Source organism: Argiope bruennichi, chromosome 2 (genome assembly GCF_947563725.1).
Source record: "Argiope bruennichi chromosome 2, qqArgBrue1.1, whole genome shotgun sequence".
Taxonomy (NCBI): Eukaryota; Metazoa; Arthropoda; class Arachnida; order Araneae; family Araneidae; genus Argiope; species Argiope bruennichi.
In genome coordinates this window covers 76,891,331-76,916,961 of record NC_079152.1, presented here as the reverse complement: position 1 = coordinate 76,916,961, position 25,631 = coordinate 76,891,331, and the positions used below count along the sequence as shown (strand labels likewise).

Here is a 25,631-nt window from a genome sequence, read left to right as displayed (position 1 = left end):
TTTGGCTGCGTTCTGTCTTGCTTAAGATGATTTTATAACCAATACAATATGGTTCGTTGTAACAAATTTGTAATAAATATTTTCTTGGCTTTTGAAAACCTTAATGCATTTTTAAATAAATAATATTTTTAAATAAATAAAAACTTAATGCATTTTTAATAAAATAAAGAGTAAGCAGTTGGTTGGTTTATCGCAGTTTAGTGGCTCAAGATCAGGACTGCTGAATTCCGCCTTTGAAAAGCGTACAGAAATATTTATTACGAAGTAAATAAATATAATAAATATTTAATATTAATTAATTTTTAAATATAATTAATAATTAATATATAGTTAATTTTTACATTATTTTTTATTTAAATATTTATTGTTTTATAAAGTTAAAAGTTCTTAATCGAATTTTCATCCACTTCCTGAAGTGGTACAGTTAGTACATTTGCTTGTCATCATTGATAATGTACTATTTTAATATTTTCAGCACTTTTTTTATTAGTTAATCGACGAATAAAATTAAATTTTGATTTCATACACGCGTTGTCACAAGACAGTGAATGTGTGAAATAACCGACATCAATATTTCATAATATTTTTGACAGCTAATTTTAAATTAAAAAGAAAAATAATAAATTCTGCTTTTTAGGATACTAATAAAAGAGCGCTTTGAAAACTCGTTTTACTAAATTTACTTATGATATATGAATATTTCAATTTAGGAAATGAAATTTATGGCTTAATATATTTATAATCTGCCATTAAGGTAAAAGGATAGTTTTCCATTTGTATTGCCCTCATTGACCAATTACAATAAACATAATTGTTTAAAAATCAATATAACGTGATATTTTGGTTTACAAGTAATTGGGTCGGTTACTAGATTTTAAATACACCACTAATTACCATAACAGTGAGGATATCAATAAAATCTAAGCGACTATCAATAAAATCTGGCGACCAAGAGCCAGATTTTATTTCACAAATCTATCATTCGATAAGTTTTATTCTATATCTGTCTGGGGATCGCTAACCATTATCAAAATAGGGATGTTGAAAATGATCCGAAATCAGCAATTAATGCGATTCGTGAATGTTCCATGGTATCCATAGTAAGGGTTTTGTATAAGCATTTAAAAATTAAACTGATTATGGACCATATAAAAAATACTTCAACCAAATTTTTTCAAAAAAACTACCTTAGATCTGTAAAGAATTTCTTTAGAATCATTTAATTTATGATCCTATTACCATATCTGAAACTATCCCTTAACAACTTGGTGTCATTATGAAATATTCATTAGATCATTTGCTGTTAGTTATTCAGTTAAGAGAGAACATATCGCTTTTCTACCGAAGTTGCAGACATGCGATTTGAATTGCAAATTTACGATCAAAGAATGTTTTTTAATTCCAATATGCTCAAAATGTGCTGCACTATACGGTTCACAATTATTTTGGTGAATTCCTAATTATCATCAACTTTTTCTTCAATTAAAATGTACTTCCCTTTTTGCATTTTTCTTTCACTAATTTAAAAGGTTTCCTTTTAGTAATTTGTGAGAAAAATCCGTTCTTTTCAGCTTAATCGCTCTTTAAAAGCAAAAGTCTCTTATAATAAAAATTAATTTTTTTGCTCCATTTTCTAAGTAAAATTATAGGCTAAATTAAAATTATTTAATTTTAATGTGGTGATACAAAGTTATTATTAAATCGACAGTACACCGTAACTTAGACTAATACACGTTAAATATATGTATAACACTCTCTAAGAATGCAAATGCATCAATCAAGCGCCAACCACCTCGAACTGTAAAACTCTTATAATGCCAGCGCGCCTACCAAGCGCCAAACTGCACGCCAATCTAAAGTACGGCAGTACGATGCTTCCAAGACTGTGAGCATATAAACCTACCGATTTCGATAATTAAGCTGTAAATTGTTTTGTTAAATTGTACGAGCCCGTTTTCATGCATTGCTCTTACATAGGGTAATTTTATAATGTGAATTATGAATTCTTCCAGAAATTATGCCGTTCAATTGTTTTCTTTCAACAGTTATGGTTTAACTGGTTTATTTTGGCATTTTAATACACGATATATATATTATATATATATATATATTGAAATGTGTGAAAATTAGATTTGTTCAATCTCATTCAGATTTGCTTTTCAAATCTAATACCAGGCTCAATTCGATTGATCGTCAAAATATACCTGGCAGAAAGAAAGTTTCATGATATTTTAATATTGATCAGTAATTGGGTAACTGGTAAAATCAAATTCCGTTGGAGAAAACCCGAATAGAGATTTTCATTTTAGTGAATTTTTAAATTTTCAGACAGATGGTCACAGTGTTTCCAATTTCGTAATGAAAGTACATGCAGACAAAGTACATGTAAAGAATTTTGAAATGTGAGCTAATCAATTTCAGTTTTCTTAAAAAAAATGTTTAAATAAAAGCCGTATGGTATTATTGTACTTTTGACAGTTCTCTCACAAAAAATTCATTTCGCTATTTCGTATAATATAACGCATCTACAGAATACCGTATGAGCAAGAGAAAATAAAACTGTGTTAAACTGATGAAAAATGTTTAAAGAAATCAAGAAACCTTAAAAAACAAAAACAAATATTGGATAATAGATAGAATTTTTAATGAACTGGATGGAATGAGGAAGATGAAATGATTTCTAAAAAGAGGATTAGCTTTGACTATGAAAGCTTTTCTTTTTATATTACTTTAATATAACAGAAAACCTTTTCCTGAATTAGTTTTGCAAATAATGATCATACAGAATAAAAATATGGATTTATATAATTTTAAATTTGTAAATTTCACACTTTAAAGTTGAACATTTCAATGTTTCATATTTCATAAACATAATAAACTCAGGAGAAATTAATTGTAATTATATAATCTATTATTTAAAAATGTTGGTATTTGTAAAAATAACTCTTAATTTTACTCCAGGCCGCTGTGGCCTGGTGGTAAGGTCTCGGCTTGTGAACCGTAGGGTTTCAAATTCGAGACCCGATTCCACCGAAGAACCGTCGTGTAAGGGGGTCTGTTGCACATTAAATCCGTCGTGCCAAACGTCCTCCCGCTGGTGTAGTGTGGTGTGGAGAGGGGGTGCCAGCTCAGGTGTCGTCCTCGTCCTCTGACCGTGGTTCAAAATTACGAGGTCCGTCCCGAAATAGCCCTAATGTTGCTTTATAACGGGACGTTAATATGACTAAACTAAACTAAACTTAATTTTACTCCACTAATGTTCCCTTTCACAAAATTTTTTTGATGAAATTTTTTATGTTTACTGACATACTTTGTCCTCCTTGTCCGCCATTGTTTTCACCGAAGTGCTTTAGTAAATAATGACAATAACTTTAGTTTTAGAAATTCAAAAGTAAAACTTCAATTCACTATCCTACTTTTTAATGTGCTATTCTTTGAAGTTTAATCTACAGGAAAATTGACATAAGATTGATATAATATAGTAAAGAATATTATTTAAATCATATCAATTTCAGTTTGCTCAGTAAGGGAGATGCAAAAATAAATTATCTAACGGAAAATTAATTTTTATTACCGAAATAAATATGAATCGCATGTTATTAATGTTACATTTATTTTAATGGAAGAGTTTTGCATTGTATAACATTATATTATTATATATATACATTATATACTACTATATTAGCAGTTTTCGTTGTATAATTATACTAATCTATTTATCAACATATATAAATTGCGATTAGAAATAACCCTGAATTAGAGTTTTAGATGAAGATATGCATTTTATATAAAAAATAGACATTTACGAGGAATATATAATTAAAAAACATTTGCCATTATAAAAAAAATCGTTCTTCATTTATAAAGGATATATTGTTAAAAAATTGCCATTATAAAAAATTCTTTATTCGTTTCGAATTGAATAAAGAAGATATAATACGCATTCGTTTAAATTTTTTTACCGGTTTTACAGAATAATTCAATTAATTCAATATATTAAGGATAATTTTATACTGCAATTTCTTATATGATAAATTTTATTCGGCGAAATGATTACAAAAAATCTGACAGTTTTTGAAAAACATATTCTTTAACTCGTGTTTTCTGTATTGGATGCAATGATTGTGTTCTTTAAAATCCATAGGTTTTCATCTGGCATATAAGTTACAGCAAATCTTAAATATCAAACAATTTCTTTGAGAAAATGTTAAAAAAAGTCAATTATTCATTTCAAGGCCATTTCAAATTCAAATTTCAATTTAAAGAAAATGATTGTTCTTTTTAATAATATTTTGATATCATTGAAATTCAAATCGAAAATTCAATGTCAGAAAATAAATAAAAACGTTCCATTCTCTAATGGATTAAGTAACGCTAAAAATTTCCAAAAAATTCACAAACACTACTGAAAATGCAAAGGCCGTAAAATTTTTTTGAAGCAGTCTAGCCTCTTTTGGGTTCGAAATAAATAAACCATCTTTCACATAGTTCCCTTAAATTAGATTTATTCTTATTTTAGAAAATAATGAAAAATGCATGAGAGAAATGAATTGAGAATTTAAAATTTTTGTTTTGTTTGCTTCATACCTCCGAGTGAGTCCTCTCTCGATTGGCTGGCTGAACTAGGTAAATGGTGGCTCTCCCACTCTTGCAAGATCTCTGAAAACAAAGATTGAAAGAAATATAAATGCAAATTTAGAGAATTTTGTATGAAATAATACAGTCATAATATCAATTACTATAGCGTTATGGTTATTATTTAAAGAAATATTCAAATCGACTGGAATATTAATCTATGATTATCAATATTTTATCATCTAATCGGCCGTTATTATGTAGGAAATGAAAGTGCTTCACCATAAGGTACCATAATTTATAAAAAGAAATGAACATAAATCTTGTCAAATATTAAAATGCTAATAATAAGAAATATTTGTTATTAAATATGCATTGCATGATTTTTTCCAACTGCAATTATGTTAAAATAACGGAATAAAGTTATAATTAATAAAATAAAAAGCAAAGATTATTTATTAAAATTTCATTTAAAAAAGATTTAAAATAAATATATTTTGTCGATTACTTACTATTTTAATTTTTAAAAAATCTGAAATACACCAATACACAGTGCGATGCTTATGATAAATAGTACTTATATTGCACTATAATTTGAAAGGTAACAATAATTACAGCATAAAGAACGATATTTATTTCATATGACAGTATTATCAAGCAATAGGATGGTACTAAAAATTATTAGAAGAATTTAAAATAAAATTGATATTAAAAGATCAGAAATTCTGACATGTGGAAATAAGTCTCTTTTTATAATGGAAATAAAGCTTGTTTTATACTTACAAAATGCAAATAAATATAAAGAAAAATAATTGGAATTTATGCCATACAAATATTTTAGTTTCTGTTTCACAGAATTATTTCCGTACTTCATTATTTTGTGGCTGTTATCAAATTTAAAAAAACTAATTGTTGGGCATCAGTTATTTAAATGCGCTATCGAATACAATATTTTAAGAAAGAAGAAACAATTCTTTATACTTTAGTAAAATGAAGTTACCAGTCAAAGTCGAAATTAAACGAATCTTATACTTCCAAATAGCAATATACTTATTTCTGCATTTTAAAAATGTTTTCAGCGAGAAATGTCCATAGTAAAAATGTGAAATGTTTAGGTATTTTTTAAATGTATAAAGTAAAAAAAATGAAATTATTTCATCAATATTTCTATATGAACATCACATTTTGTCTCAAACAAAGAACAAAATAAATAAAGCTACTCTTTTTAAAGAGTGAAAGAATCGAGAAAGTTTAGCAAATATGTAAAAGATTTGATAAAAATAAGGACTATAGATATGGTTGTGTATGTTCTATGAAATTCGACATACCGATTAATCAGCCATTACATATGATTATTAATAGAATAAATTAACATATGATAACTAATTTAAAAAAACTTGAGATGAGATGAAATATTTGGATTATATCACAAAGCAAGCATTGATTACTTCTTGAAGCTTCTTCCCGTAAGATAAATTTTGATCAACCACCACAGCACATCTTCTGATCTAATGTTGAGTGTCCCATGAAACAGGCTGCTTTCACGTTCTTAATGTAATATCTTTTGACTATCCATTTATTATATTGTTTTCAGAGAATCAAAGAATATTTTATATATATTGAAGATGCACACCACCAGTGGAGCTGCGATTTACTTAAGAAATCTTTCTATCGCATTCATGATTTCCTGAATTAGCTTTTAATAAAACAACACTGAATACGCTGAACACTGAATTATACTACTAAAGTACTGAGGTGAAACTAAATTATAGGATTTCGTTTTTTCGCCAATATTGGCAAAATCATATCAAACATTAAAAACTCGCTAACGGCTTTAGGGTTGTATAGATTACATTGGTGGATGATTACCACATTTAAGGAGTTATCGCCATAGAATAATTATATTTGTCAATGATATGTTTTAGCCCGTATATTTGCATCTAAATGGTGATTATAAAAGTCTACGGTGAGGGAGATTACAGAGTTTTTATTTAATGTGAAGAAAATTCATTAATAAATCGCTAATTTCCCATTCGCATTATTGTACCAATAACGGTATATTAAGAGTGTTAGGGCAAAAACTGTTAAAAATTTAACTAAAGCATAATTTATTGAAACTTGCTTCTAATAGGAAAATACAATAAACATGCAGGCATCAGCATAGCTTAAACAGAAAAAAACTTTTATAATTCCATCATAAATATTAAAAAGCTTTCTATTCTTTTCATTGTATTGCGTCTTGTGCATATTAGATCCTCACGCTGACAGAACACAACGATTTTGAAATATTCTATGCATTTGTAATCCTATTCAAAACTCATTAAGCTATCTGAATTTCCATATAAAATAAAGCCCTAGCTTTCATGCTTCCATATGATGAATAAATAGTCAATACTTGAATATATAACAACGAAAAATGCATATTTTCTCGCAATGCCGATGTAAATGACATACTGTAGCTATTCTGGGCAGCAAACTTTTGCAGCTTAAATCAACAGCATGAATGCTAGTTTGGTAGCAGTATAATGTCGCTTTTATATAGAAACAGTTTACTTTATTACCATATTATATATGCATTAGAAAATTTTCTGTTTATTTTAAAGATATTATGTCGGAACAATACATAAACCTTATTTAAATTATTTCACTCGGTTTCGTCTGAAAGGCACTTCTTATAAATAATATTGTCTGATGGTAAATATAAATGTACTGATTTACCTATGCTGCATATAAATAAAGATCTCCTATACTTTTACACTGTAGATTAAAATGTCGCTGCTGGTTGTAAGGGATTATAAATGACTATATCGATATTTTTAATTGAATAAATACACCTACTTACCCATTATTATCACAAATACCACGTTTTAAGAATAAAGAGACTATAGACATTCAAACAGCAGTACAAATATGGAATTATATTTGGAGATAAATGTAGGAGGCGTTAAATATTTGATAATAATCAATTGTCAAGTAGTTTTCTCTTCATTTCAAATATTTTTTTCTGTACCAATCTGCAGAATAACATTCTACATATTGCTGGAAAGCTATCGAAAGGATCAGAGACTTCTCCGACAAGATCCGATTAACCTTAAAATAACAGTTTTTTTTAGACAAGATGATTGAATCATTTTTTAATCCAAAGTATCTCAATTATCAGAATTTTTTAAATTTAGAAAAATAAACTTAACTTTCTATTACAGATATATAAGAAAAGCTTTTAACCCTTTGCACACCGAAAAAGTAATTCGATGCATAATTTTTCACCTAATACAAGGACTTGTTTATTACTTATTTGTTTTAAATTGAATATCCCTGAAAAATTTATCTACGTCTTTTTGCCATTTTGTAGATATTTTTAACAATCAAAATTGAAAAATAAATAAAACGTCAAAACGATGCACCATTTTGAATGGTGAGTGAAATGCACTCTCTGAGTGCAAAGAGTTAATAAATACTAGATTCTATATTTCGTACATATTTAATTTATATCTCTTTTGGAATAGTATTTGTAAAGAAATATCATACATACTCGATCTTTTCACTTCAATTTTTGCATTATTACCTGTAGCCCAAAAATTCATTAATAAGCATTTTTTAAAAAAAAAATTAAATACACAATATTCTAAGCAATTCAAAAAAATGTTGGAACAGAAAATGAATAATTATACAAACAAACTAATCGCGAATGTCTTAAAAACGTTTGGCAAAAACTAAAAGGAAAAAATTTGGACCCATTGTTTGAATCTCATAATTTTTACTTTAAATCACATTTATTTAGAATGAACGGTAAATTTGCATTCTTCGAAATTAATCAAACTATTCTTTCTTGAACAAGCGACTTTGCAACGGAATGTTAAACAACATTCTACTTCGATAAAGAGATATTGGGTTAAATCTCACTCCTGCTTCAAGCCAAAGATTTGACAGATCACGTTTTTGAGAGCTTTCAACTGATTTAGTTTTTATCAATGATAAATTAATTAAAACAATTAGTGTAGGAAAAAATTAAATAAAATCAAACTATATGGTGAAATCGAAAAGTTTTCAAAAGTTTTGTGATTTTTATCATCAACTAAATTAGCAATTACAAGCATAGAATTTTATGAATATCTACTTTCCTATTTTTATACAGTTTTTACAAATAAGCTTAAAAACTGAATTGAAACAAATAGTATTTCTAGGGAGATGGAATGTTTGAGATAAATAGTGGAAAATCTGAATTCAATTTGAATCAAAATCATGGGAACTTTAGAAGAACTGTAGGAAAAAAAGAAGAATACTTCTAAAAAAGGAAAGTTTTTTTAAAAAAAAGAAAATTTAGAATTGTACAAACTTAACATATCAGTTTAGTACATAATTTAAAACTTTAGGAAAAAACATTTTATCTTAAAACGAGTTTATCAAAAAAAAAAAAATAATAATAAATCTTATACATGAGAAGTACATTTTTATGCAATATAAGAAACACTCTTAAAGACCGTAAAATAACACTTTTATGAGTCAATTTTCCAAATCTAATACAGCACTATTATGTCATATTTTATTAAATGGGTTCATAAATAAAATGATTTCAAAACAAAGATCTATGCAAGTAAATATAATAATAGCATGCATTTTTATCATTAAACAAAACACATTACCTATTTTATCTAATTATTCCATTTCTAGCAGAAAAACGGCAAAACAACCTTTCTGCTGTCATATTAAAACGAAAGCAAATGAGTCCTCTGGCCTTTTTCACATGCAAATTAGACTTCATGATACGAATATCACACTTTCATGACAATGAATAAACAATCAGTCTTATCCAAACATCTACAGGACAAAACCGAGGCATTAGACAAAAGGGTTCCCCAATTCTTATAGATGGGATCTGCTAGCATTGGGAAAGCCGTTAAGAGCATTAAATTGATCGACTATCCTTCTTGTTGATAAGGTCAGGATACGAACTCGAGGATCAGCAGCCGGGAGGAAGGCTCTTAGGGGAGTATCGATTCCCGAGATTCGATTAAAGGGTTTTGTGAGAAAGATTATTGTCTTCTGATCGAAACTTCGCTGTGCAGTTAAGTCAGTGTTGGAGAATGGGCTTTTTAATAGAAGTTTGCGGTTCTGTATTCTTGAATCTATTGTTTTGCGCTTTTAGTTACTCCGGATACTGGAGAATGGTATTGATATTAGTTTCGCATAAAAGATAGAGTAATTATGCAAATGTAATTAGAAAGGTTGTTGGAAATGCAATCAGAGTTAATTCAGCTTTGTGTATTATTCAGATATTTCAGTGTTATTTGTTTCTGAGTGGGTTATGGATATTCGTTTTGTTTTTATAATAATAATAATAGATGTGCAGCTTAGTAAAACTATATTAACATCCGTTATTTAGAGCAACACTATTTCCTATTTTGAGACGGACTTCATAATTCTGAACCACGGTCAGATGACGAAGACGATACGTGAGCGGCACCCTCTCTCCAAACTTCCACTCCACACCAGGGGAGTGGACTTATGGCCTGGACGGACTTAGCGTGCGCCAGACCCGTTAATACGGCGGTTCTTCGGTGGAATCAGGTCTCGCACCTGAAGCTCACAAGTTTCGAAGTCGAAACCTTACCACCAAGCCACGATGCTCCCAAAAGAGTTTCAGAATTTCTAAAAAATATATTACATTTATAGACGATTGCGGATGCGCTTGCCTTGAATTTTTTCACTAGTAAAATCAATTTATTAATATCATCACTAAATACTAGTTAAATAATAATTTCAAAAATTAACTTCAGCGTTTATAGAATAAAATTAGCGTATAAAAATATTAGAAACGGCATACAATGCTAAGAAACCTCGACTGTAATCTTGCTATGCTTCGACGCCATTTTTAGATAACTGTTTAGTTGCGTCTTGAATTTATTCTAGTAATATTAACGTCCCGTATTGAACCAACTCTAGGATTGCTTTAGGGCGGACTGTGTAATTTTGAACCCCAAACAAATATTGAGAAGAACCTAAATTGACTTTCCTTCTCCGATCTTTTACATCTTTCTATTGGGAGAACATTTGGCTCCGATAGATTTAGCGTACATCAAACTTGTTTAGACTGTAATTTTTCGGCGGAATTGGGTCTCGAATTCGGAATCTTCGTGCCTCGAAGCCCTCATCTTACCATCATGCCACTGTGGCTCTGTTGCCCATGGGATCACCGTTGGAGGCACCATCGGCGAAAAGTGAGTGAGAGGTTTCTCACTTGCAAACATTATTAATAAATATTTTTCAAAAAGTAGTTACTCTCCCCACTCCTTAAGAACCTGTCTTAATGAGATATTTGTTATGGCATGTTTACATCTCGTAATTTAAATTCAGTAGTTTGTTCAGCAGTTGCTTTATTATCCCAGGACACTTTCAGTTGGTCTTTTCTTAACATGCATCGTACAAAAAGAATAAGAAGAAATAAAGATGTACCCGCTTTTAAAAAATAATCTCAGAAATGAAAAATAAAACAGATTAATATAAAAAATATTGGAAGAATAATAAGTAAAAAAAAATCCTAAATTGAAAATTCTTGCATTTATTTTTGTTGAATCAAATAAAATTGAGAGTTAATAAATATTCATGTAGATTTTATGAATTTTCACTCATTTCTTGCACATCATAAAAGTGTTTGTATGAATATAAAGAGTGAAGAAGAGATTGATAATTTGGATTGTAAAATTATTTCAAACTTAATCTCAGTATTTTTTTTTTCTTTACTGATTTCTTATTATTTGCAAATAACGATTTAGAGCATTTTTCAAAAAATTTGTCTCGAATGTATTCACATTCCTAAAAACTAAAATAAATTCCTTTATCATAGTTTAGCGATACGCGAGGGATAAAACCTGGAACCCTGTGGTTAGCAGTCCAGTAACTAAACCATTTCACCATAACAGCTGTTCGGGTAGAAGAGCTGTTACTGGCTTATATGCTATTCCCCATAATAGTTATAAATCGAATGAAATGATTTTATAGAATACAACACATCCCAAAAATTTTCCGCATTTAATTCAATTATACAAAGGATCAGTCAAATTCTAAAACTCAGCTAACCCAGGCATCTTGATTGCGAGGCTGATGATGAAGTTGATAATCAATCAGAGCCTGTTCAGTAACGGCTGCTGCTTAAATGCAGTTGCCTAATCAATCCATTTATGTGACTTATAATCAAATTTGGATGGAAACAAGCTGGCAGTAATACTCGACTAATTTAATAACGACGCCTTCGCTTTGCCATTGCCGCTTTCAGTCGAACAAAACACCGTGATGCTCACTTCCCGAAATTGTTGACAAGCCTCCTTCCTTAAAATACAGGTAGCTTCAATCCAAAATTAGAACTTCGATAATTATAATGCCATCTATTGAGTACAGTCAACTAATGGTGAAGGAACATTGAAACTTTAGTACGTCTTGAATTAAAATCTTAAACATCTAGGCTGTGAAATGTTAATAGGAAAATATATCGAATTTATAAAAGTTAATTAGTATTAAAATCTAATTTATTTAAAATAATTTGAAAATTATTGGAAAGGTAAATAGAAAAATGTTGAAATGAATTTAAAAGCCAGCCATCTGTCTTAGTATGAGGCAAATGCGAAGTTCGTAATCAATCAATCTGTACAGAAATGGCTGATGCTTAAATTCAGCCGCCTAATCAATCCAGCTGTGGGACAAATAATCAGGTGTAGACGGAAACAAGCGGCAGTGACCCTGAACTGATTGAATAATGACACCTTCGCTCTTCCATAATTAATTGATACGTTCAATCGAACAGAACGTTGCGATGCTCAATTCTCGAAATTGCTGACATGCCTCCTTTCTCGGAACACAGGTCGTTTTCATCTAATAATAGAATTTCAATAATGCCAGCAAATTCTGAAGGAACGTTGAAGCATTAGTAAATTTAGAATTAAAATCTTTATATGCTGCAAAATGTTAGTAGAGAAACAAAGTAATGGCAAAATAAAAATTATTACTCCTGAATTTAACCCTTTGCAGTCGAATGTCTTCTATTTGTCACCATTCAAGATGGTGACTTTTTTTTAGTTTTAATTGTTAAAAATATCTACAGAATGTTAAAATGATGTAGACTCATTTTTTCAGGAAACTCAAGTTAAACTCTTCGTCGTCCGTAATGCGTCTAACGCGTTCAAGTGAAACTTCTACAGGGCAGATGTAACGCGCTTCAAGCGTTCTGCATTTTAAGACTTTCAAACATTTAAAAAGCTTTGTAAATGTTTACTTGTTTGAGTTTCTATTTTTTTTTGTTCTAATGTAGCGAAAAACAGAGGAAAAACAGAAATTTTCGAGGATAGGAGAGGACAGCAGAAGAGTTAAAACAATTGCATGTATTTATTTTTTGGGGTAATAAACAGGTCCATGTATTAAGTGAAGGATTATGCATCCAATTATCTTTCCAATTGCAAAGGGTTAAAATAGTCTGAACATTTGTAAAGTGAAAGTATATACTTGAAACATGGAAATGAATTTAATTTTTTTCAAGAATTGCAAAAGTATAAGAAACAAATTAAATGTATAATAATTAATAAGGATTTTTTAATAAGGATTTAGTTTAGTTTTCATATGCTTTTCAAAGATTTCAAAACTATCTTTCCATTTGGCAAAAAAAAAAAAACAAAAAAAAAACATGCATTCTTAACTTTAATTTCTTGATCTACGAATTTATATTGCCACATTGAAGAAAGACAGTCGAATGTCCATGGCCGAATGGGCATGGCACTGGTCTCATGATCAAGAGACCTGGGTTCGAATCCCGCTAGAGACAATGTGATTAATAGTATATATAAATATGTAAATACTTAATTCCTCGATTTTATATTTTCCTTTATTTCATGTTCCAGAAGATACTGGACATTTCTTTAGTTTACCAGACAAGTGTTCTGTACTTTTCTTACTGTCTCCAGAAGAGTATTCTGGAACTTTCTTTGCTTGTATAAAAGCAGAAGATCTGTCAGTTGCTGTATTCTCAGTTCAGAGTTCAGTTAATAAATTAGTTTATCTCTACCTCTTGTGTGTGCCATTCAGTTCTATACTATAGCATCTACGTGACAATATAGCCTCTTAATTACGTTACATCTTATTTGTGTTATTTATTATTATTTGAATCCATATCAGAACACAAAGATCACTTAAGATATTTAAATGAGTCCAGTCGATTTCCATTTTCTTCTACTTCGATCTAAATATAAATCTAAACTACAAAAATTCTGCAAAACGATGCTGGAATCAATTTTTTCCCTTTTATACGAAAGATTTAAACCGAGTTTCTTTTCTGCTTTCCCTTGACTAAAGTTTTAGAACAACGCAGGAGAAATGAAAAGGCTTGAAATAACTAAAGTTTCCCATTCTTTGCTCGAGTTAACTTTCTCAAGAAATAGGCTTAGCTGGAATAATTAGATTTCTAATTACAGCATTGTGGCTCCGAAGAATCTGGAATTACCTCTTTTATTACGAGAAATGTATTTCATTCCTTAGAAGAAAGAAAAAATAATTCCAATTATTCTCAGTAACTTAGCCTTATTTAAATTCCATAAAAATGGAATGGAGGTAATTAAGAATTATTTCAGGTAAAAAAAAGAAATTGGTATTCCTTTAACAGAAGAGATCAGTCTTGATTAGATAGAGATTTTCTGAGGAAAAATTTAATTAAAATTCCTTTTAGTATTTTTTTTTCATTTCTCCAAAAACTGAATCTGAAATTAGTCATCATGACAGAATATAGCATGAAAAACTTCTACTATTTAATTTATGAATAGTGATTCGAAGTTTTGTTTCATTGTTAACATGTAGTCACCGGGATAAATATCTATAATTCCACCATAGGAGAATGCGTTATGTAGAAAAGTTCTTAGTTTCTTTACTGTTTCAGTAAATGATTTCATATATTTGAGGAATGCATTGATCCTCATGCATTGATTTATGGCGATGCATTGATTCATGGCGATTATAAAGGAATTAATTTTAGGTTCTAGGAATTTGAATATGTTCGAGAAGAAGTTTTTGAAAAAGGCTCTATATTAGTTATATTTTGAATTTTTGCGTAAAACAGAATGAAAAAACATTCTATGCAACCTAAAAGTGGAGAAATTAGAATTTTTTTCTCCTAAAGTAGAAAAAATACCTTTTTTTGGACAAAAAAAGAAATATAAAGCAAAAATCATTTACCTCAGACGTTTATCAATTCACATGCGCAAAATTTTGCGAATAACGCTTAAAAAATGTGTTGCCGGATCCTGAACTAAAACATAAGCTGTGTTTTTCTATTTTGTAAATATTATTCACTGATAAATAACATAGTATTTCCCATTTCTTTTCCTATTGTGAAGCATTAAAACATTTATAGAATGTTTATAAATTGAATGAACAGATAACTTATTCTTTATTTTAGGTACTGCAAAATATATTGAGAAATTGTTATACCAAATTTGAACAAAAACTTTGCATTAGATTTAATTTATGAGGTTTTTTTTATAAGAAAATTCTACCAAAGATTAGGATTTGAGAAAATAGCATTGCATTTAAAAATGCAAAATAGTATTAAAACATATATAAATGTAAATATGAAAACCGATTGTAATGTAAAAAAGAAACAAAATTCAAATTATTTTATGAAGAAAACTGTTCAAACATAAAGAATATTAAATTAAAAAAATCATATTTTGTAAAAAGTCGACTTTTCAACGTATCACCTACCTTAAAAATATGGGAATTCGATATATCTGCTAGCAAATAAATGAGATGTTTGATGAATTTAGAAAATATTACATTTATTTCGGAATGTAATATTAAACCAACCAGAGTATTATTTTCCATAGGAAATTGGCAACTCTCATCTGAAAACTATTTGATTCGAAAAACATCTTTCTTTGTTATATCTGCCTGTACCTACATCTAAAATATTTCGTCCTTATTTAATTAACACAAGAGATAATTTGAATTTTCGAAGATACTTTGCTTTTTACTTCACAGAGAATGCTGTATAAAACTGACGCTATTAAACCATCGGGAACAAACGACCATTTTGTATTTTTTTTGGCCATGAATTACGTATTTTCCCAAGTAATTGGCTATACAAATTTGAACTAACAACACTCGATTGTGTATATAGCAAACTATTAATAAAATAATAACGAAATTTGGACAAGTATATTAGTATTTTTATATAGTATTTCGCAAAAACAGCTAATTTTCAAAATGAACATTTAGAAGTTCACCCATAAGAGATCATTCATATTCTCATAATACATTTTAAATGTGACACGAAATCTTTAATTTTCCAATCACATAGATTTTTTTAAAAAGAAACTTTCTGTTGACTCATTTTTACAGAACGAAAAAAAAATTAACATTATGAATCAAGATAGTATAAAATGCAGTTAAATGACATGCGTTCATAAGGCTTTCAAGTCAAATGGCATGATTCAATTGCATTATTGAAATCATTTGCTAAGAACATTTTTACCACTAAGAATTGTACCCCTTGTTTATAGTATAACTGGATTGTGCTTAGCCGAACTTATGCACTTTTACAATTGCCACACTTGCCTATTGTGAAGAAAATAGAGTACACATTTTCGGAAAGAATTTCTCTCCATTCACTTAAATTAGATGCGGATCTGCAATTTTTTTGTGTACAGATAATATATTATTTTGTGTACAGATAATATATTATTTTTTCAGATTTTGAACATTAGATACAGATAGTGTCGAAAAAAAATGAATTGAATACTTAAATGGAAAAAAAATATTACTTTCCAACACAATACAAATAAGTACAAGACATACAGAAATATGTGTATAAAAAAAGAAAGGCAAATATTTACAAAATTATTATATTGTTGATGTCTGAGATCTACAGTAATACTTTTAGACAATGTAGATATCTACGCCATAGATCTATTGTAGACTAGACTGATTTTTGATTTTTGTCTGGAACTAGATACTTTATTTCTATAAAGTATACGAGTAAAAATAAACAATTTGTAACAGATATAATTCTTCAAAAAGAGTTTTTTTTTTTTTTTTTTTTTTTTTTTTTTTTTTTTTTTACTCGGCCATGCATTAAACGAAAAGATTCATCGAAAAATCTTTAGGTCGGGTTATTTGATAATTAGAATACTTTCTTTTTATACTTTTTGTAAGACAAAAAAAAATCATTTTTAGAGAGAAGTTCCTATATTTTTTAGACTTGTGTGATCTTTTTATAATTTTATATATTATGTAGAAAAAATATTTAATGGCATTAATCAAACAATAATGTAGAAGAACAGATTCTTCATTTCATAAAGTTCAAATAAAGCAGAGATATAAAATCTTGACAGGACAGCTGTCATATTTTTAATAATAAGTTTGGTATGAACATTCGTAAAATAAGTGAATGAATATTTTTGCTGAGATATATCCCTAATCCATCATCTAGCTATTTCCACATCTACAACTTGTCATGGGAACTTCCGAAAGAAAAGATATTCTGAAAAGATGGGGCTATTAGGTCACTTTTTCATACCGATTCTATGACAGCCAACGACACGCTTCATGTATTTAGTCCATTACCAAATGACATGTGGCGTTCATGCATTAATCCTATTGGTAGTTCTCACTGGAAATCTTTTATGCAATAATCTCTAGCGATGATTTTGAGCTTTAACATAAAAATAAAATATAAATTTTGTGATCAATTATCAATTTATTTTTACTTTTAACCTAAATCAAATTCAACAAAAAGTCTTCTTGGAGATTTTTTTTTTTAGATTTATGTATCTTTTTATAACTCTTCTTGTAACGATACCTAAGTACCTACATTTAAAAATACCTAAGGTCAATTAACTCTGAAAACATTCATCAAATATGCCTCGTGAATTTAATTTTGAAATTCATAACACAGAAGGAAATGTTATGCTGTTGGAGATTAAATATGTACTATCACAGTGACGCATAAAACAATATAGAATCTGATGTTAAATAATATATGTTGCTGGTTTGCCACGATAATGTAACATCTTCCAATTTAATTTTATTAACACCATTAATGCTAATTAACAAGACACGATACAACATGAATGTATCTAACATGCAAACAACATGAATGTATGTAACATGCAAAAGCAAACTTTTTTCCCATAAGTGTAGCAATCACGTTCCTTTTTTCTTTCAATTTAAATAATGATCATACATTAGGTTTAAAACCTAAATAAATCGAAAGTTTAAAAAAGTAGCTGTCAAAAAAACTATAGCAAACAATGTTATAATAAATATTGTTAAGATTTTACAATATTGTTTTCCTACGCAGTTAATTTCATGGTAACGAAAAAGTGTTACATGTATCTCTAAAAGATGCTGGATTAAGGAACCCGGCCTTTGCGACCATTTGACGACAAAAATGAAAGACTCAGAATATTCGAGAATCTTGGCGATAGCTTCATTAACACTGGAGTTTCGGCATTTATTCTAGAACGTTTGATGTCCTGTCACAGGATCTATAAAACGCGAAGACTGGTCAGTTGTAATCGAGTCAAAGAGAGGAGTAGTTAAGCGAATTTTTACTTTAGAATGTTGATCTTCAGCATGTCTACCTTGAGCGCTTTGTTTATTGTAATTGTTTATAACAATTTGCTGTTTTTTCGTCTGCTTATGTTGTAGATTCTGCAAATGATACTTTATGTATTCTTCGTCTGTGTTTTGTTGCCTGTATTTCGTATTTTTCGTGTAGACAAAAGCATTGTTATCCGTTATTGAGTTTGCAAGATTTTTCATTGTATGCCCAGAGGATAAGAGTTACTAAATCTTTGAAATAGTAAAAATAAGTAGCAAGTATTATAAATATTCGGGAATATTTTCCTCTCGAGAAATCGTAGCCTTTCTAGTTTATTTTCATATAAGGATACCAGTCGGTATCCTTATATGAAAACAAACAAATCGGTAGACCAAGTTATACAATTTCATCTCGAGTGAAGGAATTAGACACTGTTAGACGTAATGGAGTTGGCCATATAATTGGTAAAAGAGAAAAACAAAGACGATGTCAAATGCAAAATTGTTGGGGAAAACCTCTTACATTTTGAATGAAATGTAATGTAACTCTATGTATCAAATGTTTTCCAAATTACCATAAATAGTGTAAATATGTTTAAACTTAATAAAAAATGTCAAATTTATTTGTTTCATTTTATTTTGCATTAAATATTAAAGTTCAATTGTTTGCGAACAGAAACATAATCAAGTAACTAAAAGCAAAAGAGAAGTACTAAGAGTTCAAAAACTTCCATATTCGCCCAGCGTCCTATTTATAGGACAGTAATTATCTCGGATCCTAAATTAATGGTGTGGAGTTTAATTGCATATTATATTTAATTTAAGTGTTTAGAACATAATTTTAAAAGTTTTTAACAAAATTTCAATTTTAAATTAAGTTGGGCGTTAACGGGTTAATATATGAATTTATAAGAAAAACTTATACTTTAAACAGGCAATGAAATAAAAAAATTATATCGTGATTCTGACACCTATGCACTTTTTCGTCATAACTAAGCTTAAATTTAAAGGAATTAGAAAAAAGAATTCTCGTAATGAAAGAGCTGACAGATTGCAAAAAGGGTTGAAGAAATACAGGTGACTGGATAGGAACAATTTAGGTTTGAAAATAAAAGAGATTAAATTAAATTTGTTGCAAAAATAGAACAAGAACCATTATCAAAAACAATTTCTAAATGAAATAAAGATAAGTTCGACAAAAAGAAATTTCCTTTTATTGCGCTATGAGAATTGTCAGAGAACTTACACTGAAATTATTATTTTTGCATTACGTCGTTCCTGCATTAACTCTTTTCTGGTATTAAAATTAGTTCCTTTGTATATTTTCCCATCTGTTTCATAAAAATCCCAGAACATAGATCAAAAAGAAAATTCTTACACTTTTGTCTAATTAAGAACAAGCACATTGGAAGAAAAAAAACAAGAGCAAAAATTATAATCTTATATTCTTGATTAAATTGTTCGGTTCTACGCAATTAATGCACGAATAATTAATTATTTTCTCTAAGAGATATAGAAAAAAAAGACATTATCAAGTTTCTAGTTAGAATATAAGAATAAGCTAAGCTGTACAGAAATGAATGCAAATTTTTTGGAAGAAATACTCTTTCAGTTAGAGCTTGTTATTTCATCCTGTGTTAATGTTAATTAAATAAAAGGAAAGTCGAAATCACTAATGTGTTTTAATGGTTTTTAATTTAATTTAGGGATTCAGTCAGCGATTTTTTTAAAATCTAAGCCCAATTTTCGATTTTAGTAATGCTCATTTGCAAATGAACTAATGAATTCTTTCATAGAATGTAAAGGTGAACATAATAGCTACAAAATAGTTAAGTATTCTGTAACTAAACGTGAAGGAACTTATCAATGCTTTTCCCTTTTAAGGGTTATTTTTTCTTGTGATAAGGAAAAACATAAGACAACTGTAATGTCTGTCGAATATGTCATTACGTGACATGAAAGCCTCATTTTTTAACTCGACTTTTGTAGCGTTTGTTATTCCATATAAGACTTTCGATACATTTTATCCCTCTGCAATGAATGATAAGAAATTGATGCTTAAATATAAAGTTTATGTACTATAAAGGTTTTCTAAAAGCTTCAAACTTTTTTGCCTTTCCAGACTTTGAAAATGTACTGTTACTCTATTTAAACAATATTTTAGGGGAAACCTTATTTTATTTATTTATCCTTTATTAATGAGTATATGTAAGTGCTGGACATGCAAACGAGAAATCTCAATTTTCTTTAAACCTATGACATTCGAGAATTGCTTGCTTGAAAGTGAACCTGGTGACACTTGTGTTTTAATATAAGACAATACCATTTAATAATATAATTAGTATAAAAATCATGTTCAAAGTGTCAAAAATAATAATTTTTTTTTCTGAGATAAACAATGAATGATTTGATTACTTAATTATGAAGAAAGCTGTTGAAAAAACATCTGATGTTCGAAATTTATGAAAAATATCTTATGAAAAAAACCCGCAATATAAAACCCTGCAATATGAAAAAAACCTGCCAAAAATTTCAAGATGAAGAACTGCAAACATTATTGGATAAGATGATTTCTAAACATAATCGGAACAAAATATGAATAAAGCACACACCGAAAAAAAGCTGAAAATGTTGCAAAAGAATAAGCAAGATTATTTTCCAAATTGTTATTTTTTTTACCGTTCTTGCAAGACTAGTCAATGTAAAGTAGTAATGTATGTCAGTTATGTATAGTCAATGTCTTCCAATGTCCAATGTTTAAAGTTCTTTTTAAAACATACCATATTCGCCAGATATTGCTCCTTCACATTACCTTTCAATTCTGCTTGTACACAGTGGTCATTCTACAGAGAGAAGGAATTTATATGAGGATTTCAAAAATTAGCTTGATTGGTGATTGGACTTTTTTTCAGATTCGTTTGTTTATTTACAAATGGGTAAATATTGTAACGGCTGATGGAAAATTCATTGAATAAGTCTTCTTTTCAGTTTCAAAAGAAGTAAGAAACTGCATTAAGGATCGTATAATATTAATAATAATACATTCTTAATACATAAAATAGTGCTATGAAATATTAACGTTTCAGTTTCATAGCCAGGGTTTATCCTATTTATAACCAGACGGTTGTGAAATTAATTTTTCTGTTCAACAACATTGATAATTTTTATTGAATGAAAAAAAATGACTTAAAAACAAGTTCGAATTTCCAGCTTAAAACAAAGCACCACAATAACGTCTTTGGTTTCATTTATCTTACTAGACTGCATAATCCGCTGCATTCTGTTGGAAACGAATGTTAAATTAGTGCAGTTTATATTGTCCGTCTGTCTTATTGTACCTACTAATTTCTTACAAGTTTTTCATTGCACAATTTTTGTACCATACATAAGCAATTTTCAGATAGTATGCCTGCTTGAAAATCTGATTAAAAAATCTTAATTTCTCGAAATGCCTTTATATATATATATATATATATATATATAAGTAAGCTGATGGTAAGTTCTTGCCTTTCTTTTTTCCGTTAGTGCTATTTTATGATATTTTTGTTTATATTGTTAATTTTGTTATTGTATTTATACTTTGTGGTGGTTATTTTCTTCTAATTTGTTGTTTTGTATTTTCCTTTCTGTTAAAATGGTATATTTCTTGGGCCTAATTTCAGGGGATTTTCGAGTCACGAGAATCATTATTAGACCTTTGTCTGGATTTCCTTCACAGAAAAAATCCCTTTCTTTGAATCTCTGCCTGAGGGTGACTCTTGAAAAAGTCTTCAGGCCGGATTCTTTTTTATTTGGTTTATTTGATTTTCCTATTAACTTGGTTTTAATACTTTTGTGTATATATATATATATATATATATATATATATATATATATATATATATATATATATATGTGTGTGTGTGTGTGTGTGTGTGTGTGTGTGTGTGTGTGTGTGTGTGTGTGTGTGTGTGTGTGTGTGTGTGTGTGTGTAATGATATTTTAATATCTAATTTAATTCGAATTAATTTCCTAAATTTTTGCCTAATTCGGCCCATGTTGGAGTCATTCTAAAGTGTTCTCTTGTTTCCTGATCCCATTCCACTTTTTCTGTTTAATTAAGTCAATTGAAGCTTTGTAAAAATGATGCCCTATCAGTTCTACGTGTCGAGTGAAAATGATCCCACCGCTTCCCTTGTCAAGATCAGCACGTGTATTGAATCGACACGTGGCGGAAATCTCATGTTATATATGATCAGGGATAAAATGTTCAGTTGGCCTTCATTTTTCTCTTTTCGCTCTGTGTCGTTCTATGTTGTGTGTGTGTATTCGTCGCTCCTGCTTGTACATAATATGTACCTCTCATGGATAAAAAAAAAAACGACGTCAAAAAATCTAAAGTTTCTTCAATGTCTTTGAACATGCCTTCTGCTTCAAAAAATTATGCTTACGATTATTTAGTCGACAAGGCTAGTTTCCTGTGCAAAATTTTCAAAAGAATTAAAATGAATCCGCGGGTGGGCTTCGATGTTGCATTGCGCCTCCGCAGCTCGCCGTACTCCAAAAGATAATTGTTTCGGTCCCGGTTCGCCCAGCTGCACTGTTTCCGTGGCGAAGCTCTTTCACCGCCGTCCTCCTGCGGCTGCCTCCGGCCCCGTCGTTCCACGCAAACCGTAGTCCAGGGTCCGGTCCAGCTCTCCGATGTATTTGTGCTCCATATCCTCATATGCGTAGCTCCTTATATCTTCAAGAAATTCCAACCTGTGTCATGCTTCATCCAGTTTCTCAAAATATTATTTGTGTTTTATATTATTACTACAATATAATAATCGTCTGCTTTACTCGCCAGTGGTCTACAGTGAGAGTTCAGTGCTCAAAATTTCCGTTTGTGATTTCTTAAAAAGTTATTAGTGTTTCCTGGCTCAACGGATGAAAGTCAAGCTTTATATTTTGTACTTTTGATTTTATTTTGAATTGCATTTGTAATTACAATACAATTAATTGCAAATGATATTTTTATATTATTATTCAAAATTTTATGAATTTTAATTTAAAATATTGAGTTTTTGAAATTTTTTCAAATCTATTATTTAAAAATTATGCATAATATTAAAGTGTGTTGTGTTAGAAATCTATTTATATGCTATTAAAATCAAGAAAGATGATTTCCCCAAATAAATTTAATTTAATTAAAATTATCTAAGTTAAAGGTTTTTAAACTAAAGAATAAATAGAAGATATGACACATGATATCAAAGAAATGTAGTGAGTACTTCAGAGGAAATTTGTTACACCTCTGATTGTAATGAAACCATACTCTGGTATTTGTTGTGTCAGATTGCTTTTTGTTTTAATAAGTATAGAGACCTTGTGAATGAAAAAAAATTACATGCTAAGATTCTTATATATTTAACAATTAATGGCACGTGATAATTAGACTAATGTAGTAAATACCTCAGGGGAAATTTACACCTCTGAGAGTTATTAAGCTACCCTCTGTTATCACTGTGTTCAAATACTTGTTTTTGGACACACACACACACACACACACACACACACACACACACACACACACACACACACACACACACACACACACACACACACACACGCACGCGCACACACGCGCACGCACGCACACACACACACACACACCTATTCATATAGTTTCTAGTCCTATTAAGACGTACAATATTATAGGCGCAAATAGTAACAATAATTGCTGTAATGTTTGAATCTAATGTGAAATCTATTGCGATTTATTAGTTAATATTAAGCATATTTGTATTTTACAAGTAAAACAGATGAATCGGCAGAAGAGCAACGATTTAAAATTCTGAGGCTGAATTTTAGAAAAACCCTTTAATATTACATTTTAGGCAATATTTTAAATATATAATTTATTAGTATGATTTTAGTCTTGATAGAATGCTTTACTAAAAAAAAGCTGCCATATGATCAAAATTTAATATTAAAGACTTTTAAAGTTACATTAGTTTGCCTGCCTAGGAAAATAAACACATTCTACATACACACCACTTCATTTTAAAAATTAAACAAATTATCATTTTATCATATTTTAAGCGTTCTGGAACAATGAAATGCGTTTCGATTATGATATACCATTTGTTTTTGAAATCAATTTAGATTCTAATACCTAACGATTATTTCTTAAAATTGCTGGTCTTAATATTAATTTACTTGCATTCGAGAAGTTTATACAATATTTTTTAATTATTATATTATAGAAATAAAGTAGTTTCAAAAATTATAGTAGTTTCTTCAGGAATAGTTGTATTAATGTTGTATATAATAATTAAATAAAGAGAATTAATAACTTTATTTTGGAACTTTACAATTTTACTACCAATTCATATTAGAATTCAGTAACTACATTTTTGCAATTATTTTAAGAATTTATATATCACACGCATTAGATGTAACTAAGTTTTAGTTTAATGGCAAACATTGTCTTGCTTCGAATTAATTTATTAATCTGAAAGCAGTCTGAATCTAGAAGAACAAAAATAAAACGAAATATTGCTCTTAACTTATATGTAAGTATATAATTAAAATATATTATTTGGGAACGAAGCTATAATTTATTCTTTTGATATTATAAGTAAAAATTGTGAATGTAAGCGAATGTAATGAATTTTATATTAAGCTGGATAAATTGTGTCTGAAATTTTAATAATGTTAACTGATTAAATATAATAAATATTCATTATTAATATGCTATGTATATTTAATAAAAATCCTGATTAATATATATAGTTATTCTATAAAATTAACTATGGAACATTCTTTTTGTATATTTAAAGCAATATATCAGAAAGAAAATAAAAAAGTAATGAGAATGCAACTGAAGGGAAAAAATCATCTTCATTAATTTAAAATGGCTCAGCCAAGAATATAATAAAGTTACCAATTTAGAACCGTTTTAATTTTTCTTCATTTATCATGACATTACTAAATCATTAAAGAAACGTTATTTCGAAATGATTTTTAATATTCTTTTTTTTAATTAATGCATTAATTTTCTTCATTTTCAGTTCTTTCTTCCATCAGCTGTCTCAGAATTTCGAAAATAATTAGATTACCAGCATGTGTCGCTGATTGTGGCACTTGTTTTGCAATAGATATTTCTCACTATCATATAGTTGCATACAGTATCTAGATATTCATAATTTCTGTCAGGAATTTTACATCCTCAACTCTATCATCATCACATCATAAGTGATAGTAGAGTTGCAAATGTTTTTAGAATGCAAAATAATTGTCCTTTTTATAGTATAAAATAAAAATAGTAATAAAAATTTTATAGTATAAGATAATAATAGCATAAAAATTATTTTCTACGATCATTGAAAATCATACTTAGAAAAGTACAAGCGAAAAATCATCCAAAACTGCAGAAAACATTAAATAAATATCTTCTACGTTAAATTCCGAAATTCAAGCTTCATAGCGCATTGAGACATTATTACGACTACGTGTAT

At 28.9% G+C, this 25,631-nt stretch overlaps 1 protein-coding gene across 3 annotated transcripts in view; it reads right to left on the bottom strand.

The window, feature by feature from the left end:
• The window catches only part of LOC129955844 (uncharacterized), a 293,119-nt gene that overhangs the window by 65,866 nt on the left and 201,622 nt on the right, over positions 1-25,631 (bottom strand). For 2 of the 3 annotated variants that reach the window (XM_056068255.1, XM_056068256.1), the window contains exon 3: positions 4,588-4,659. In XM_056068255.1, the coding sequence (XP_055924230.1) occupies positions 4,588-4,659 (72 nt within the window). Of the gene's footprint in view, positions 1-4,587; positions 4,660-7,417; positions 7,450-25,631 lie in introns of those variants that run through there. The other variant, XM_056068257.1, reaches the window with a different exon arrangement.